This window comes from Rhinolophus sinicus, linkage group LG11, assembly GCF_036562045.2.
Source record: "Rhinolophus sinicus isolate RSC01 linkage group LG11, ASM3656204v1, whole genome shotgun sequence".
NCBI lineage: Eukaryota > Metazoa > Chordata > Mammalia > Chiroptera > Rhinolophidae > Rhinolophus > Rhinolophus sinicus.
Genome location: NC_133760.1, coordinates 53,849,098 through 53,867,097, shown reverse-complemented (window position 1 = coordinate 53,867,097; position 18,000 = coordinate 53,849,098). Strand labels below are relative to the sequence as shown.

At 58.1% G+C, this 18,000-nt stretch overlaps 1 protein-coding gene across 1 annotated transcript; it reads left to right on the top strand.

Moving 5' to 3' along the window:
• Positions 1–1,569: 1,569 nt before the first annotated feature.
• ABCB8 (ATP binding cassette subfamily B member 8) lies at positions 1,570–17,443 on the top strand. The gene is made up of 16 exons (XM_019712789.2): positions 1,570–1,765; positions 5,112–5,424; positions 5,770–5,925; positions 6,003–6,097; positions 6,230–6,335; positions 7,040–7,201; positions 7,303–7,388; positions 7,506–7,603; positions 8,034–8,139; positions 11,192–11,225; positions 11,429–11,565; positions 11,755–11,849; positions 11,994–12,127; positions 12,950–13,097; positions 14,454–14,704; positions 15,340–17,443. The coding sequence occupies exons 1-16, from the start codon at positions 1,671–1,673 to the stop codon at positions 15,463–15,465; spliced, it is 2,142 nt and encodes a 713-aa protein (XP_019568348.2). The 5' UTR covers positions 1,570–1,670; the 3' UTR covers positions 15,466–17,443.
• The last annotated feature ends 557 nt before the right edge of the window (positions 17,444–18,000 follow it).

Genomic DNA, 18,000 nt, shown 5'->3' with positions numbered 1-18,000 from the left:
GGGAACCCTCTCCCCCAAGAACTGATCTAGTTTCTAGGGCCCCTGAACCAGCAGCGGGCAGCTGGGGGTCCAGGATTTGGAAGGATAATTTGGGTACTCGGGATGAGCTCATTGAGTTCCGTGTTGCCACCTCAGTGAGGAGGAGGAAGAGGCCCAGGCAGCTGGTCTGGTGGCTTGTCCAACGCCATTCTTGAAGCCCTGAATCACCAGGTCTCCTACTGAAGTCCATGCCTGGGGAGCTGACTCAGCCACTGAGATGTCAGGCCTCCAGGGCTTAGGCCCAAGGGTTGATGTAGGGGCGTCTCCATGAACTAAAGAGGGAAACAGAGTGCTTCCCACATTGTTCACTGGAGGATTATGGAGGCAATCAATCATAGAACTGCCCCCAAGATTTGAGTCCAGATATGCCTGATTCTCCTTCTGTGCCTCCTTCCTGGGAGGGGGACTATCATCCTAGTTCAGGATTTGCATAATTTTATCCCTGATCAGGAGGCAGAGCTATAACAAGATTCACCTCTTCTAGAGGTGCCATCCTAGTGCCCAGATGGAATCCCATATTGTAGAAGGGCTAGGAGTTTCCCATGCTCTCTCTGAGACAGCTGTCAAGATGAGTTATGTGGGGTTTTGTCTGGTGTCTCCTCAACCTCCTTCACCTCAATATCCCACTGTTCACATTTGGATCCATCACATACACGCCCTCCAGACACCTAGCCCAACCTCAAACTACTCCTAGCACATTTTCCTACCTCGTTCCACCCCAGATTCATCCATGTACAGCTTCCTCACCACCCCTGGTTCAAGTCCATTTATTATAAAGGGCACTTTTTCCTAACAGGCAGTTGGAGGGGAAGGAGGAACAGATGAACAAGACAGAGCCACTACCCAAGAGAAGTCACAGCCCAGTGGGGGAGGCAGCAACGCAAACAATTACACGGAAGAAATAAATAAGCCCTAAACAGAGGTTCAAGAGCTGCGTGGTGGGAACCATAAGCAAGTCGCCTTGACCTGCGGTCTCTCTGGGGGAGATGGGTCTGAGGTCGCGCCTTCATAAGCTACCGGACCTCCATCCGAGTGTGTAGGGGGAGCGTATCAGAATCACCGGGGGAGTTTTTTCTCAAATATATGTCGCTGCCGTCCCCACAGCTCGGACTCCCCCGGGAGAGCGGAGTGGGTGGCAAGGCACGTGCACGTATTTTGAAAAAAACTCCGTAGCCGATTCTCGTCTCTTCTTTCCGCAGAGCCAGCACTCTACACTCCCTGGAGACCCAGGGACCTCTAGAGTCAGCCAGCAGCGCGGATAGAATGGCCCGGAGGTCAGCAGCTGACGCGTTACTATGAATACCCAGGCGTGGCGAATGCACTCTGCACACCCTCAGAACGTCACCCAGAGCAAGGTCCAGCCCGGGGCAAAAGGCAGTGCCCCATCCAGCTGGGCCCCGCCCCGAGCTGGGGAGGAGGGGCAGGCGGCTCTCTCCAATCACAGTTCCTAAAGGAGGAGGTGGACAAGGTTTTCTCCAATCACAGCTTGCAAAGAAATTGATACGTCTTTCCGCCAATCATAGCCGAGGCGCGAGGGGTTTGTCGGGATGGGGGTCGGAGCCAACATGGAGACCTCAGTGGGATGGGGGTGAAAGTGCTGTTGCCGATTACTCCTGTTCTCCCGTCGCATCATGTTGTTGCATTTATTTCGGGTCGGGATTAGGAGCGGACCTGTCGCAGGCAGGCCGCTCCTCCTCCTCCGCTTCCAGACATTCTCGGCCGTCAGGTAAAAAGGGACAAACCTACTGGGACCACGGGCCATTGACCCGCCAGCCGGTCGTGGGGCCCGCCGGGAGATGGAGTCCTGGGCTCGCGCGAGGCCAGCTGGGAGTTGTAGGCCTACCTGGCCCGGGGTGGAATGTCACTCCCCGGGGGATTGGCCTCAATTATTTATAGCGATGACCCAGGTGCCAGCAGGAGCCTCCGCGCATCTGTATCCGCGTGTAGGCGGACTGAGGGAACACTCTGGGTGGGTGACCACGCCCGTCCATACTCCCCGCCAGGGGGCGCCGTGCTGCACAGATGTCGCTGTTCCGGGCCCCCGTCCACTTTTCTTGGAATTGATCTGGCGGTTTGGATAGAAATTACTCGTATGCAGAGACATTTAGTATTGGTGGTGTTCCCAAGATTCAAAATGAACCGAACGAAAATTGTTCCTAGATGTGAGTGCAGAGGTAGTCTAGTAACTTGTACACGTTAGTTCTTGTGTTCACTTGACACACGTTGGTCTAAAGAGAGAAAGACGGGTGGGAAATGGACAGGACCCTGAGACTCCAATGTAAATGCTTTATGAGAAGAAACTGACTCCCTTCTGCTCCTGGAGTAAATATAATAACAAGAGGGCCAAGCAGGCAGCAGATTCACAGAGCGGGTGTGTGGGGACAGTTCCAGAGAGCAGTTTCCAGGCTCTCGGCCTCACGTGGAAAGGTGCTGGCTTGGGTAGTAGATGGCCATCAGCTGTGATTAGTTGGCGATCAGCTGTAACCAGTTAGCCATTAGCCACTGATATAACTGCCATGGCTGAGCTAGCAAGCACGGAGTGCAGTTTGCAAGTGGGGTTGGTTGGCAGAGAAGCCGACGGCAGGCTGCGGATCGTGTGGCTCCTGCTTCCTGTGTCTCCCACCCAGCCGCCAGCAAGAATATAGTGGCATGACTCCCCTATCTATGGCTCCGTGGGTGTTCCTTTTTGGCCTCACCATGTCCTGCGTTCTTATGTGGGGAGCGGGACCAGAGACCCCACATGACACCTCGCGTGACAGGTGGTTGTGGACTTGTGTTGTTGGGAAAGTCCATCTGATTAATAGAGGGCAAGAGCTGGGCGGAGCTGGAGCCACAAGTACCAGTGCTGGGAAGCAAAGCGGAAGTTCTTGGCAGTGACCAAGCCCGCTTAGAGTCTTACTTAGTTTGGAGAAGATGAGAGAAGCTGGAAAGTGGCCATGGTAAATTATTAAAAGGTTTGAAAACAGTCCTTAAGAAAAGAGTAAAGGTGTTGATATTATTTAAGCCAAAGAGAAACCCAAGGAAAGAGACCAATAATATTCAAGTATTTGTGCATTCATTTGTGCAGTGTTTTTCAAACGTGTAAGTCACAACACAATAGATCATAAAATAAACTTAGTGTGTTGGGACCATTTAAAAGTGAACATAATAGAAAATAGAATATATGTTTAAAAAATAGAGTATGATTTTGTGAATTTCAATTTTGTGTGACATATATATGTTCATTGTACTGGGTCACAATCTAAAGTATATTTCTTCCTGTTGGCCTCAGTAAGTCCAAAACTGTGCAGACACTGCAGTAGTGGGTCAGGTTGTTCTGCATTCCTAATGAGGTCGTGCACCCGGCAAACATAAACATTTGCTGAACATCTGTTAGGTGCCAGAGCGCTGCTAAGTGCTGGGGATACAATGATGAATGAGTTCCCTGCCCTCAAGGAACATACTGTCTAATGGGGAAATTGGACAATTACACAGGGTAGAAGCGGAGTGAGCTTCTCCATCTAAAATGTAGGAGAGACGTAAAGTCCGCTGTGGAGAGCAAGACATAAAACCAGGCAGGTGGGAAGGGGTGGGTGCAGGCACTACATAGAGGTGGCAAGAAGCACAGGCCTCCTTGACACAAGGGAAGGATGGGGTGAAGTCTGCGGTTAGGACGGCCTGGGAATAGAAAAGACCATCATAGTCAAGGAAGAACCTCTCACTCACTCCGTTCTTTCTTTAAAAGCCTCTCCCATCAATAATCTCGTTTGGATCTGTGAGTATCCTACCATGTACTCTTCAGATAACTTCGGCTTCTAACAGGCCTCTGTAACCAGTTTTGTCCTCTTCTGGCCACTCCCCTCTGCTGTGATCTTTAAAGTGCAAATCTGACTGTCAGCACCCCAGCCTAAAAACCAGCGTGGTCCTCATTGCCCTCCAACGTCCAACTGTTTTGTAAGGACTGTAATGACTGCTCCCGCCCACCTCCACCCTTCCTGACTCCCTCTGACAGAAGGAGGTGCGCCTGCTCTGTGCTCCCCACACTCCGCAAGCTTTGTCATGGGCTCCTTGTGCCCCCACTAAAGCCTAACCACCAGGAGGTGGTTTTTACCCCGTCTGCCCTGTTCCTTCCCCGTGCCTCATAACAGAGCACTGCCCACAGTAGGCACACAGCCCTAAATTGCCGTCTACAGATATGGGAACCGCAGGAAAGGGGAGGTGTTCTTGGCCTATCTAAGATGACAAGATATGTTATTTAGATTTTCATTTCTTTTTCTTCCTTCAGCTGACGGAGAGGGAATATGTCACCCTTTTCCCTCCGTACGTTGTCACCTAAGCACTCGAGGCCTGGGAGGAGCCAGGGTGATGGGGTACAATAAGCATTGACCAGTGGTCAGTAGCTTTGGGTCAGTCCTGGCCCTGCCACACATGGCCTTGGGCAGGTTACAAGGCAGAGCAGAATGAGCCTAGATTCTGGACTCACACGGCAGAGTTCCCCTCTTCTCCCAGTTCTGCTGCTAGGGGACAGAGTATTAGCTCTCTCAGCCCCGCATGATTTTTTGCCGCCTGTCAGGTGAGAAGAATGGCATCTCCCTCCCAGGGTGCGAGGAGCAAACTCAGGGGAATGTTTACTCGGTGAGGCGGGGCCACGGCCACAAGGTGGGGCTCCCTCTCTTCTCCGAGGCATGTGCACTCAGGACGTCTGTGTCGTCATCTGTAAGGGCGTGCCGTGGGCTAGCTGCCGTGTGGAGTGCCCTCCAGCTCTGACGTGCTGTGATCTGAAAGAACGAGGGTTGGAGCGGGTCACTGATCCAGAGGTGCTGCTGGAGGCTGAGGGCCTGACTGAGCGATGGCACAGGGAGAACACCCTTAAGACTTCATTCCATGTGCTTGTGTCATTCCTCAGCTACTTTGCATATGTGTGTTTGTCTCAGAAACCGAGATTGCTCTAGAATAGCCCTGAGAAAGGCAGTGTAGGGCCTGGCGGAGGAAGTACTGCTGTCCTGCAAGCTCAGCCCAGGGCTCTGCTGGTGTGTTGTTCAGTGGAAGGACAGTCGTGGCCTGGAGCCATCGGTGTGATTCTCTCCCTACAGGCACTCTGATGGCCAGCACAGCTCCTACCTCCTCAGGGCCGTGGCCCAGCTGCGGTGCCAGCTCCGGGCCTGCCTCCCTCGAGCGCCCCCAGCTCCTGGCCGAAGCCCCTCTGCCTGGCGCTGGGTGGGGGGAGCCCTCCTGGGCCCCGTGGTGTTGAGCAAATGCCCCCACCTCCGCCTTGTGGCACTGTGTGAGGCAGAAGAGGCCCCTCCTGCCCGCTCCAAACCCTGTGTCGTGGAGTCCCGCTTCAACTGGAAGCTCTTCTGGCAGTTTCTGCGTCCTCACCTGCTGGTCCTGGGGGCCGCTGTCGTGGTGAGATCTTCCCCGGCACCCCCAAAACCAGAGACAAGGAAGGACCCAGCCAGGGGTTTGCAGAAGCCTGAGCCAGAGCTGTGTAGGGGTAGTTTGACTGCCTTGTCAAGTCTTAGACGAGACCTTAGGAAGAGGCAAGGGCTGGCTTGGGGACTAGGGACCAAGAGCTACCAGGAGAACCTGCACAGGGCGGCTGGGTGTGCAGGGTTCAGGGGTCCCCAGGGGCTGGCAGCCTGGGCGCTAAGTCTCAGCAGCTAAAGCATGGACGACAGCAGGAGAGAAGGGCCAAGGTCAAGGCTGGGGGTGGGGAAGACCATGTCCCCCCCGCAATGTCTGCCCCCACAGCTGGCACTGGGTGCGGCACTGGTGAATGTGCAGATTCCCCTGCTGCTGGGCCAGTTGGTGGAGATTGTGGCCAAGTACACACGGGAGCACGTGGGCAGCTTCGTGAACGAGTCCCGGAGTCTCGGCACCAAGCTGCTCCTCCTCTACGGCCTGCAGGTACAGCAGGAGGGGGTGCCTGGGGGCAGCCAGCGGGGCCCCCCTGGGCGCCCCTGAGTGCCCCGCCTCTCTCCCAGGGACTGCTGACCTTCGGGTACCTGGTACTGCTGTCCCGCGTCGGGGAGCGCATGGCCCTGGACATACGCAGGGCCCTCTTCAGCAACCTGCTCCGGTACTGCCAGCGGCAGGGTGTGGGCTGGGGTGACCGAGGGGCCCCGGGGATCCCGGGGTGTCGGGGTGGGCCTCACCCTGACATGACGTCTCCCCCACTCCCCCACCTGCTGCCCCCATGTCCCACCGCCAGACAAGACATTGCTTTCTTTGATGCTAAAAAGACTGGGCAGCTGGTGAACCGATTGACAACTGACGTGCAGGAGTTTAAATCATCCTTCAAACTTGTCATCTCTCAGGTCAGTGCGACACCCCCCCCCAACCCCCCAACCCTACCCCCCTGCAGATGCACCAGCTCTGCCCGTCCTTTGGCCCCGAGCCCAGGTTCACATGGAACAGAGCGAGAAGCCTGCTGTCGGATGAGGAAGTGGGGGAGTTCGTGAGTTCGTGGCAGGGAGGTGCCATGGCCGTGTCCAAGGTCGGGACAGGCTGTTTGTCCTGTTCTGAAAGCTGACCTCCCCAGAAAATCTTCCCAAGGACTCCGACAAAGAGCTCTTCCTGGTCCAGTGTGCCAAGAGCACAGTCGCCCTGGCCTGCCTTGCCCCCAGCCTGGCATGCTGACAAGTGTTGAGAATGAGCAATGGCTTTTTACTGTATTACCGGTGTCCTCTTCCCATCCACCCGTGACGGCGCCATGGCTGCTAGATCATGGCAGACACGCCCTCCGCATCTCCATGTGACTCTTTTGGTTCAGTTTCTAGAGCAGAAAGAGAAGCAAACTGGCATCTGTCGGGCAGGGTGCCAAGTGCACAGGCGTTCTCACCCAGCCCCGTCGTGCCTGCCGGTCAGGAAGGGGGTTGCATTCTGTGCCCAGTAGCACAGGTCTCCGTCCTGTGGCCTTGGCCTTGGGAGGGAAGGGCTGTAGCCAGCTGACCCTCGGTAACGCCCCACATGTCGAGGTGCTGATGCCAGACAGCCTTCCTGCCTCCTTCCCTCTCCGCAGGGGCTGCGAAGCGGCACCCAGGTGGCTGGTTGCCTGGTGTCCCTGTCCATGCTGTCCCCACGCCTCACCCTGCTGCTGACAGTGGCCACGCCCGCCCTGATGGCAGTGGGCACCCTGATGGGCTCGGCGCTGCGAAAATTGTCTCGCCAGTGTCAGGAGCAGGTACGACACTTCCCCCCCTGCCCCTTCCCGTCCCCCTTCTCTCAGTCCTGTCACTCGTCCCAGTCGCCAGCCCGGCTTCCTATCTCCCGGATACCTTGTAGGTTGCCAGGGCGACAGGGGTAGCGGATGAGGCGCTGGGCAACGTTCGGACCGTGCGAGCCTTCGCCATGGAGCAGCGAGAAGAAGAGTGAGTCCCGGTCAGGGGCAAAGCCTCAAGCAAGCGGGGTTTCCCGAACGCACCCCCACCTGCCCTGTGCCCCGACCCAGCCGCCTCCTGAGGGCAGGGCTTGGCCTCTGTCCCCAGACGCTACGGAGCAGAGCTGGAGGGGTCTCGCTGTAAGGCAGAGGAGCTGGGCAGAGGCATCGCCTTGTTTCAGGGACTCTCCAACATTGCCTTCAACTGTGAGTGAGCAAAGCCTTGCCTGGGGGTCCGGGTCACGGCGGAGGAGGAGCAAAGGACAGGTCCCAGCAAGCTGGTGAGGGGCAGCTCTCGCCTGCTTGATGCCCTTCAGATGTCTGTTGGGTACCAGGTTCCCGAGCCTGGTAACAGGCAGTGGGCAGGTGGGCTGATGTCACCACCGAGCTGGGTGTAGTGTGCTGCCAGCCTGTGCTGCCAGCCTGCCCAGGATGAAGCCATGGAGGCACCCCCCACCCCTTTTGCCACTTATTTCCAAATGAGGAAACAAAGGCAGAGACTATTCAAGCGACTCACCGAGATTCCAGTCCATTGGAAGCACAGCAGGGACTGGAACTGGGGACTAACCCTGGGCCAGGCTCTGTGCTCCGCTTCCAGCTGCTTCCTCCCTAACCACCTGACCCTTTCACCATGCAGGCATGGTTCTGGGCACCCTATTTATTGGGGGTTCCCTCGTGGCTGGACAGCAGCTGACAGGAGGGGACCTCATGTCCTTTCTGGTGGCCTCCCAGACAGTGCAGAGGTGAGTGTGGGGCTGTTCCTGGCCCTAGGGAGCCCTGCTGGGACAAGGGCCAGGGTGCCAGCCTGCTCTGGGGACTGCCACGCAGCCTCAGGCCGGGCCAGCACCCCCAGGGGAGCACAGGGCTGGGGGGAGGGCCCATGCCCTCCACAAGAGCCCATCAGGGCTCGTGGCAGCCCCTCCAGCCTGATTCGCTGACTATACTCAGAAACACAGCTGATACCTTCAGCCTTGCAAACACCTCAGAAGTTGCCTTGACAAGCTTTTACAATTTTTTTAAATTATAGTGAAATACACATAACATAAAATTTACCATCTTAACCGTTTTTAAGTGTACAGTTCAGTGGTATATACTCTCACACTGTTGTGCAACCATCACCACCGTCCGTCTTCAGAACTTTTCATCTTGCAAAACTGAAACTCTGTGCCCATTCAACACTAACCCCCTGACCCCTTCCCCCTGCCCCTGGCAGACTTTATGTCTCTGTGAATTTGGCTACTCTGGGTACCCCCTTAAGTGGGGTCACACACAGTATTTGTCCTTCGTGTCTGGCTCACTTCACTGAGCATAGCGTTTTCCGGGGTCATCCATGTAGTAGTGTGTGTCCACATCTCCTGCCTTTTTAGGGCTGAATGAGGGTCCATATGTGGATAGGCCATCTTGACACGCTTTTGACGCCCTCCCCTCCTCTGCCTGGCTTTCTCCCATGCATGGCCATCCTGCTGGCTCGTTGCACTAACTGCTCTGAAACCCACCTGTTCCTCTGGGCCCGGCAGTCCTGACCTCTCGGCTGACTTGGCCACAAACCGCCCAAGGCCACCCCTTCCCTAGCTCCCCCCAGCTAAACACAGTTCCTCCTGCCGTTTCTGTTCACTTTGCCTTCCCCCACCCCACGTCCATACTGTCTGTGTAAAAATACATAACACGTAAATATACGTTACGCTGAATAACGGAAGTATGCTATAAAGAGTCACTGAGGAGTAAAGAGCTGCACTAACACCAACCATGTTAAGGAAATAGAATGTCATCCCAGATGCCCCCTCTGTGCCCCGTCCCCATTGCTTCTGATTCTGATGGCACTTGTGGCCTGGCTCAGCTTTGTGTCTTACCACCTGTTTCCTACAGAATCCCTCACCACTGGCCTTTTTATTGTCCCGGGTAGAATGGAGCTAACCCAGAGATGAGCAGGTGGGAAAGACCCCCACCCTCGGCCCCATTTCTGCCCAGCGCTGTCTGATTGGGGTCCAGTCAGCCCCCTCTGGTCCTGGGTGGCCCCACCCTCCTCCAGCCCGGGAACTATTCCCTGGTGGCCCTGGGACCAAGAAGCTCTGACTTGCAGAGACAGGCACAGGAGGCCTCCCCTTCCCCTTGCTGCCCTCCGCAGGCTGACCTTTGGCATCTCATTTTAGTCCTGAGGACCCTTACGACCCCACTGCCTCCCTTTATGTAGCCACCCTCAGCCTTCTGTGGGGCAGTAGCAGGAAAATCTCCTTGTGGGGTGCAGCTGCACCCCCAGGCCTGGCCCCCCTTCCTTAGACTCGCCTTCCCTGGGGCCCCCACTCTCCTTTATGGCCTGAGCATAGACCCTCTCTTTTCCTCCCCACTGTCCTGTCTAGCCAGTTAGAGTTCATGCAGACAAAGGAAGCCCAGGACTTTGATGTGTGCCCTGTCTCACAGGCTGCCAGGCGGGGCTGCTGCCACAGCCACAGGCCCTGGGCCCATCCATGTGGGGGTCTCTCAGCTCAGGGGGAGAAGTCGGGTCTCGTTTTATTACAGAAGCTGATGTGTTTCCTCCTGGGGTGCGACGGGAGCAGGAGAGGGGAGGGGCGGGAGGTAGTGCTGCCCTGCCTTCAAGCAGCCTCAACCTTTGGCCCCAGCGCGGGGTTCTTTTTAGTGGCACTGGAGCCCCGGAGGACGTGGAAAGGTGCCCAGACAGCCTACAGTCAGGGCCAGGCCACCTGGTCCACATCCAAGTCTGGGCCCCACGGGGAATGGGCGCCCCCTCCCCCCCCCGAACCCCGCCCAGCCTCCAGGGAGAGTTGAGGCCTTCTTTTGAGCCATCTCTGAGAGCAAGCGAGTCATGTGCATCTGGTTTTCGGTTGCTGCCTGGCACCTCTGCCAGGCACTAATGGCTTCCAGATCTCTTGAGAATGTTCTCTCTTCTCACCCGCAGATAACTCGCTATCCTGGCTCTTCCTTGCTCCATGCTTCCCCACTCCTTTTGGCAAGTCCTGATGACAGCCTGCCAGAACCATTTCCTTGCAGGCTCCTCCCCCTCCCCCCACACCCACCCTGGGGCTGGAAGAAGAGAGATTGCTGAGGAGTCAGTCTTTCCTTTCTTCAGGAAGGGCCTGTGCACACACTCACAGACGCACACACTGTCACGGGCCGCCCAGGCCCGTCAGGAGTGGTGACTAAGAAGCAGTGAGTCACCTTCCTCCCAGCAGCCGACAGCCCCGCATGAAGGAGGAGGCGACCCGCTGTCTAGACAGAGCCACACAGGGCAAACCCACAATAAAATGCCTCCATTGAGTTTGTTGTGGGATCCCCCAGAGGTCTCCCTGTGGTCCAGTGTCTTCTGTTTTCTTCCTCCTCGGAAAGGATGAATACCCGTTTCCTACCTTATCTAGTCCTTGCTTCCCCCAGGAGTGTGCAGCCCTAGATCCGACCTGCCCATGTGGGCCTCATAACCCTGACCTCTGCTGAAGGCGTTCGGGAGCTGGCCTCTGCCCTGCAGCCTGCAGGACGGATGGAATCCAGCCCCACTGAGCCCTGGGGCCCCCAGTCCTGAGGTAGCTGACAGCTGTCTGCCTCATCCGGCCTCGGAGAGGACGTGGCTCCGAAAGGAGAAGCAACTTGTCCAGTGACCTGCCTGGTCCCAGGACTCCTAGGTCCCAGATTCCAGGGACATCCTGCCTTTGGCTGCAGGCCACCTATTTCCTTGCCTCACCCATATGTCCCCTGCGCAGCTGAGAGCCGGCCCCGGCCCTCCGGGGCCTGCCTTCCCTCAGGCACGTCTTGTGCCTGTCCTCAACACTGCTCTTCTCCTCACAGGTCCATGGCCAACCTCTCTGTCTTGTTTGGTCAGGTGAGTGGCAGGGTCAGGGGTGGCTCCCAGATCCGGGCTGGAGTGCCATCAGCCACCAACATCACCTGTGTGCTGCAGGGAGGTGTTGGACAGAGGGGATACCGTCCCTGCCCGCTGTGTGGGGGTGCAGGGCATGCTGCTATCACTCCCCTCCATCCCCTTGGACTCCACCCTGCCCTCAATGCAGACAAATCCCCCCCCAGGTGGTGCGGGGCCTCAGCGCAGGTGCCCGGGTCTTCGAGTACATGACACTGAGCCCCTGCATCCCGCTGTCTGGGGGCAGCTGCATCCCCAGGGAGGACCTGCGTGGGTCCATCACATTTCACAATGTCAGCTTCAGGTCAGTGTCAGTGGGTGAGCACAGGGGTCCTTCCCTCCAGGCTGCGGATAGGAGGGGAGCTGGCTGGAGACCTCGGCCAATGTCTCCCTTGGAATAAGCCCCCTCAGGGGCACAGTGAGGCTTCAGGGGGGACGTGGGCAACACAGGGCCGGGAACCCAATCTAACTGAGGGTGTCTTGGTCCTCCCAGTTACCCCTGCCGCCCCGGCTTCCAGGTGCTCAGAGACTTTACCCTCACGCTACCCCCTGGCAAGATCGTGGCCCTCGTGGGCCAGTCTGGCGGAGGTAAGAAGAACCCTCACCCTTTCCTTCCCATGGTAGCCATGCAGAGCAGAGCCCTTTCACTGCCATCATGGGTCCCTCTCGGCACAGTCTCCAGAAACCCATGACCCCCCCCAACTGCCCTGTCTCCCCAACCCCATTCCACAGGAAAGACCACCGTGGCTTCCCTGCTCGAGCGCTTCTACGACCCCACAGCAGGCGTGGTGACGCTGGACGGGTGGGACCTGCGCACCCTCGACCCCTCCTGGCTCCGGGGCCAGGTCATCGGCTTCATCAGCCAGGTGTGGGGAGCAGGCTTTCCTCACCGCACGGGGTCGCCGACAAGGGTCTTGAATGTCCACCTGGCCCGTCTCCTTCCTCCCCACAGCCCTGCTTCTCAGGCCTTGCAGCGCCCAGGCCTTCTCCCCTTCCCAGTCCGCCACCCCCTGCTCTGGGGGCCTCTGGCCTTCTTCAGTTGTTCCCCGGTGTTCCTCGGGGTCTGAGGTTTCCGCGTCCTGGGCCACCCCAGCTCTGCCCTCGTCTCACTAAGGCAGGAACACTGTTCCTCCATCAAAGTGGCCAAGCAGGTGGGGCTGGGATGGCTGCTTTCGGATCCCTGGGTTCTCTGTCAAGCCCTGGTGTCTGGGGGCCTAGAGATGCCCACGCCGTGTTGCTGGTGGCCTGCCCCCCTTGCCCCTCCCCCCACCCTCCCCACCCCCGTTACACGAGGCCCCACCACTTTCCCTCTGCCTGAGGTGGTGCCGCCCACAGAGAGTCCACCTTTCCACTGTGTGTGCATAAACAGGACATCCTCCTAACCCACGAGGGCTGCTGCCGTGGCAGAACAAAGCCACCGTGCAAACTGCCTCCCTCTCCTTCTCTCCGTGGGGGGGGCTCCCACTGCCACCTTCCTGTTCCCACCCCTGAGGGGCTCCATGCCCTGCAGGAGCTTGGCCTGCCCGTTGGATGGACCTCTGTTCTCGTTTGACCTTTAACTTAGAACTGCTCCTACCTGCCCTCCAAGGGGTCCTGGTCTGGCCAGAATAGCTTTTCCTGACACGCCCTTCAGGGGTTCAGGGCAAAGTCAGAACATTTCCTGTGGCCTCCCCCCCACCGCCACCCAGGAACCAGTCCTGTTTGGAACGACAATCATGGAGAACATCCGTTTCGGGAAGCTGGGTGCCTCCGATGAAGAGGTTTACGCGGCTGCGCGGGAAGCCAACGCTCATGAGTTCATCACCAGCTTCCCCGAGGGGTACAACACCATCGTCGGTGAGCGCAGGGACAGCGTCTGGCTCGGGTCTGCAAGGAGGGGCCTGAGGGCACAGGAGCACAGGCGTTGCATCAGGGAAGGCCAGCCCAGAACTGGCCGAGGAGGACAGAGCCGGTTCTGTGGGGACAGGGTGCAGGTACAAGCAGGCTGCAGAGAGGGGACACGTCGTACCCGACATATCGTGTCGGTCAGTGACAGACCGCTCATAGGACGGTGGCAGGCTGTACCACCTAGGTCTGTGCAGGTGCCTCTGCGATGTTCGCACAACATCGAAATCGCCTCACGACCCATTTCTCAGATGCGTTGTGTGGCTGTACAGGAATAGCCAGAGACGCCGTGATCTGTGCTGTTGGGGGACTCTGTGTCCCAAGACCCCACCGGAAGCAGAGGGTGTTACCTCATCATAATCGTGTATCCTCTGGCTCCTGTGTCCTTCCTGTCCTGTTCGTTAGCTTGAAGCTGTCCCCATGTTATCGATGGCATTGACTTGGTGAGCAGGTCTTTCTCCTAACGTAGCCAGGACACGGCTCTGGTGGTTCTGGAAGCACCACTGGGTTGACATGCGGTCGCATCGCCCTGGAGCATGTCTGTGTGGTCTTCTCTCCAACCTCTGGGGCCGGGTTTATCATCCAGAGTCTCCAGGCTCTGTTGCAGAATGTTCTCGCATATCCCAAAGCGCAGGTCTATCTAGGGTGCTCAACTCTTGAAACTTGGGCCCTATTCTAGCTGAGCTTCTGCCTCCCGAGGGGTGTCCCCCATCTGTGGCGATCCTTCATGTCCAGTGTCACTGACCGAGCTGGTTTACTCACTGCTCAGATTCCACACGCCCCTGACTGGAGGGGCTGTGCCTCCCTGTCTTGGGTGGCACTTTCCTTGTCCCTCTGACCTAGCGTACTCGGCTGCAGTCTGTCCCCCACTGCTCTGTGATTACTGTCGCCTGGAGGCTCTTTGGCTCCCAGGCTGCCGCCTCCGCAGTTCTCCCCAGCTGTGGTCTTCCCAGAATGCTCGGGTGGTGGGCTTCGAACCCCACTGTGCTGTCAGCACACTCCAGGAGCCCACGTCTGGGTCCTGGATGTCCCCACAGCAGCAGAGACCCGGAGGCCCGGGAAGGCAGCTAGAGCTGCAGCTCCCATCCTGCCTCTAGGGCCCTGCTCTGGTACGTGAGAGGCACAGACTCGGTCACCTCGCATGAGTGTGCACGCATTTGCCCAGGAATGTGGGACTGGATGCTGACGGGTGTGGTCCTTGCCCTCACAGAAGCAGGAAGAACATGCACAGGCCAGGGGAGGACCCCAAGGAGCCTCTCTTTAGGGGGCCGCCCCCGAGTCCAGAGCTGAGGGTCGTTTCCTCCGCAGGTGAGCGGGGCGCCACCCTGTCTGGCGGCCAGAAGCAGCGCCTGGCCATCGCCCGTGCCCTCATCAAGCAGCCGACGGTGCTGATCCTGGACGAGGCGACGAGCGCCCTGGACTCAGAGTCTGAGCGGGTGGTGCAGGAGGCCCTGGACCGCGCCAGCACCGGCCGCACTGTGCTGGTCATCGCCCACCGGCTCAGCACCGTCCGTGGGGCCCACCACATCGTCGTCATGGCCCAAGGCCGGGTCTGTGAGGTCAGCGGGGCCCAGGGAGCGGGTCGGTGGGTAGGGCAGCTATGGACACAGTGGAGCAATGGCCCCGCTGAGCTGGGTGAGGGTCAGGCCTGGCTCTGGAAGCTTTGGGCCATCTCCCGGAAGCAGCAGCCCGTGTGGCTTCAGGAGTTCCTTCCCTTAGGTCAGCGCTGGCCTCAGAGCCCCAGTGCCCTCCTCTGTCCCCTGGGGGCAGCAGAGCTCCCCAGATCATAGGGAAGCATGTGGTAACCAGGGCTGAGGTGCAAACGAGGCAGCACCCAGAGCCTGGGTCCACCGCAGGGCTGAGTCCGTGTGGGGCCTGGCTCCCAGCCCCCCAGCCACTTGTTCAAGCAGAAGCTGAAGGGCTTCACGAGGGACCCTGGACTACGAGCTGGAATCTGGGCTCTGTAAGGGACTCAGCTGCTCTTCTGACATCCCCCTAAGCAGGGAGGTGGCGCTTACAAATACACATGTGCCAGTAGCATCTGTAACCAATTGTGCCTTTGTGTCATAGTGTCCTCAGAAGGGACGCTGGCTTAGGTGACAGTGACCCCGATGGCGGATACAAAGTCAACCCTCCTCGGGCCCTGAACTCTGAGCTCTGGTTAGGTGACCATCTGCCCCTCTTTCCTCTCCAGGCCGGGACCCATGAAGAGCTCCTGAGGAAAGGTGGGCTCTATGCCGAGCTCATCCGGAGACAAGCCGTGGATGGCCCACCTCCTGGGGCCCCCGGACGCCCCAGGAACCACCCCCCCAATTCCTGAGAGCAGCCCCCTGCAGTCTGGTCACTGCTGAGCATCAAAGCCTGGGGCCAGGGACTGAGTCCCCAGCAGGACCAGCGTTCTGGGCTGTGGCTGCCCTCACAATAAAACCCCGGCCAAGCGCTGGGCTAAGAGGAGGTCGGGATTGCTCCCATCTACTCCCTCTCCTGCCGCCAAGCTGCCAACCTCCTGCCAGAGCCACTGAGTCATTGGGCTGCACAAGGGAAGAGGCAGAGTCCCCAGGCCCCTGCTCTGTTCCCTCCCTTTGCCCAGACCTTCCCCACCCCCTCTCGGAAACTGCTGAGTCTCCGCGCTACCTGACAGCCTAAAGGCATCCAGGCCCCAGCCCTGGAGACTACACCCAGGGTCAGGGAGTGGTAGGAAATTCACACTGGGGTTCTTCCCCACACCACGCCAGGACCTCACTTTCCCTGGCTGGCTCCTGACCCCCCTCTTTCCCACTGTCTCGTGGCCCTGGGAGAAGGAGCTCACCCCGCAGGCCAACCCCTTGAACCCACAGTCCCCGTCCTCAGAACAACTCTCTTCCTCACACGGTCCTTATGTCTAGAGTTCGCCCTCCCGTCATCCCAATGGGACAGATGCCTAATAGGCCCCAGCCCCCGGGAAGAGGAAGGGGGGCGAGAGCTCTGTGGTCCAGCCTGGCTGTCTCACCACTGCCCCGAGTCTGTCACATGGTCAGATTGTGGGCAGCCCCCTTCATTGTGAAGACACCAGCTTTGAAGGGGACAGAGAAGGCATTTGGGACACAGCCCAAACACCAGCCGCGGGGCACGTAGTGCCAAGTCACCAAGCTCACCAAGCCATTCGGGAAGGGTTAATGCTAAGCCCCTCGTATTGGCAAAATACAAAACCAGCCCGAGGAGGAGCTGTCACTGACAGACCATGGAGGATGGAACCAGAGCCTCACCTTGGAAAAGGACTGGCCAACTGCCCCCATGGCATGAGCCTGTGGCCCTAAAGCTGTGAGTGAGGTGGGACTGGCTTCCATCAGCTTCTGAGGACCTGTGAGTAACCAGGGTTTGCCACCAGCCTTCGTGGACTCCAGAGACGGTCACCCCTCCTGCCTTGGTTCTGCCCACGTCGCCTCCCACCAGGCACCCTTACCCTTCACAGCCACGTCTAGGCTGAGGGCCCCACTGAACCCTGCTCCCTACGGTGGGAAGAGGAATTGCCTGTGCCCTGTATCAGAATTCAATGCCCGCCAAGGATTTTGAATTTATGTGGCACAGAAGGGTGAGGCCATGTTTCGAGGGGTAGCAGCAATGGCAGGAGAGCAGAGTTGGCTACAGCTGGAGGCCAGCCTGGAGGAGGTAGCAGTGGCTCAGGTATGAGTGCAGGATCTGCGTGGGAGACCCCACCACCTCTTTTGGGTGTGGTTTAGGACCAGATGCCACTTTGGGGACAAACCACCCAAAATACTCCAGGGCCACAGCCACCCTGCTTTGCTGCCCCACTTCCTGACTGATCAGAGGTCATATCGTAGGGCAGCCTCGGCCCAGGAGGCAGAGCACGGGGCAGGCTCTGGGTGGCTTTGCCACTAAACACCTAGTGCAGCCAAGAGCTGGCCTCAGCGCCCTGGCCAAGTCCACGCTGGCCTGCCCAGCCCCTCCCTTGGGAGAATCAGTTCCTGCTCCCCCAGCCTCTGACACCAGATTCTGCGTCTCTTCTTACCCCCTCAGGGCGGCCTCCGAATCCTGCTTCCCGCCCAGCTCAGCTAGGGAATTAGTGAGATCCGTTGCTGGCCTTCAGCCGGAAGGCTGTGCCACGGGCCCTGTGTCTCCTTAACCTCGACCTTGGCTCCTGCAGCTATTCAATGTGGCTCTTAAGCCTGGCTGTGCTTAATCTTGAAAACTTGTCTTAAGAGTTTAAATGGAATAATCTGTGGTAAAGTACTTAAAAGTCACAATGCTACAGCCTCAGGAGGTGGTCACATCTGTGCAATAAACCATGTCACCCACTCTTTCTGTCCAAAGCGTGTTCATTACGCACCTGTTGTGTCCCTGTGCCCGAGACAGGGATGAGAACAGCCCCTGCCCCGTGATGGCTGCAGTCTCGCGAGGGCAGACAGGTGGGCAGGCGGTTGCAGCACTGTGATTGTGTTTGGTTGGCGAGCTTTGTTGTTTCTGCTACTCACAGCCAAGAGCCCACCAATGTGAACCTGGCGGCCTCAAATGCTTCATGGAGGGAGACAGAGTAGAAACACTTCAGTAAGTAAATTGATGGAGTTAAACCTGCTTTCCCTCCGGCCCACAGTGGGCATCTGTCTCCCCCTTCCTTACACACGAGGTGGGGGATAGGTGAGCATTAACCAAACATGAGCTGGCCTTGAGGACCATCGTCCTAGGTCCTCTGAAGCATCTTCAGATGTGCCAGCTCTGTCCTGTCAAGGCCAGTGTTGTCACCATGCTAGGCACTGGCCCAGGGCCCCCCAGCTGGTGTAGGGGTACAGTGTCTTCCTTTAGAAAAGCCCCACGCAAAATAGGCACACTCCCATGTTACGGCCGGGACTGTGAAACG

Excerpts from the sequence above, each read along its gene's own strand:
- ABCB8 (XM_019712789.2), top strand. The coding sequence starts at position 1,671 with ATGTTGTTGCATTTATTTCGGGTCGGGATTAGGAGCGGACCTGTCGCA. Across the intron at positions 7,604-8,033 it reads CTCCAACATTGCCTTCAACT|GCATGGTTCTGGGCACCCTA; the intron begins GTGAGTGAGCAA and ends TTCACCATGCAG. Across the intron at positions 11,226-11,428 it reads TCTCTGTCTTGTTTGGTCAG|GTGGTGCGGGGCCTCAGCGC; the intron begins GTGAGTGGCAGG and ends ATCCCCCCCCAG.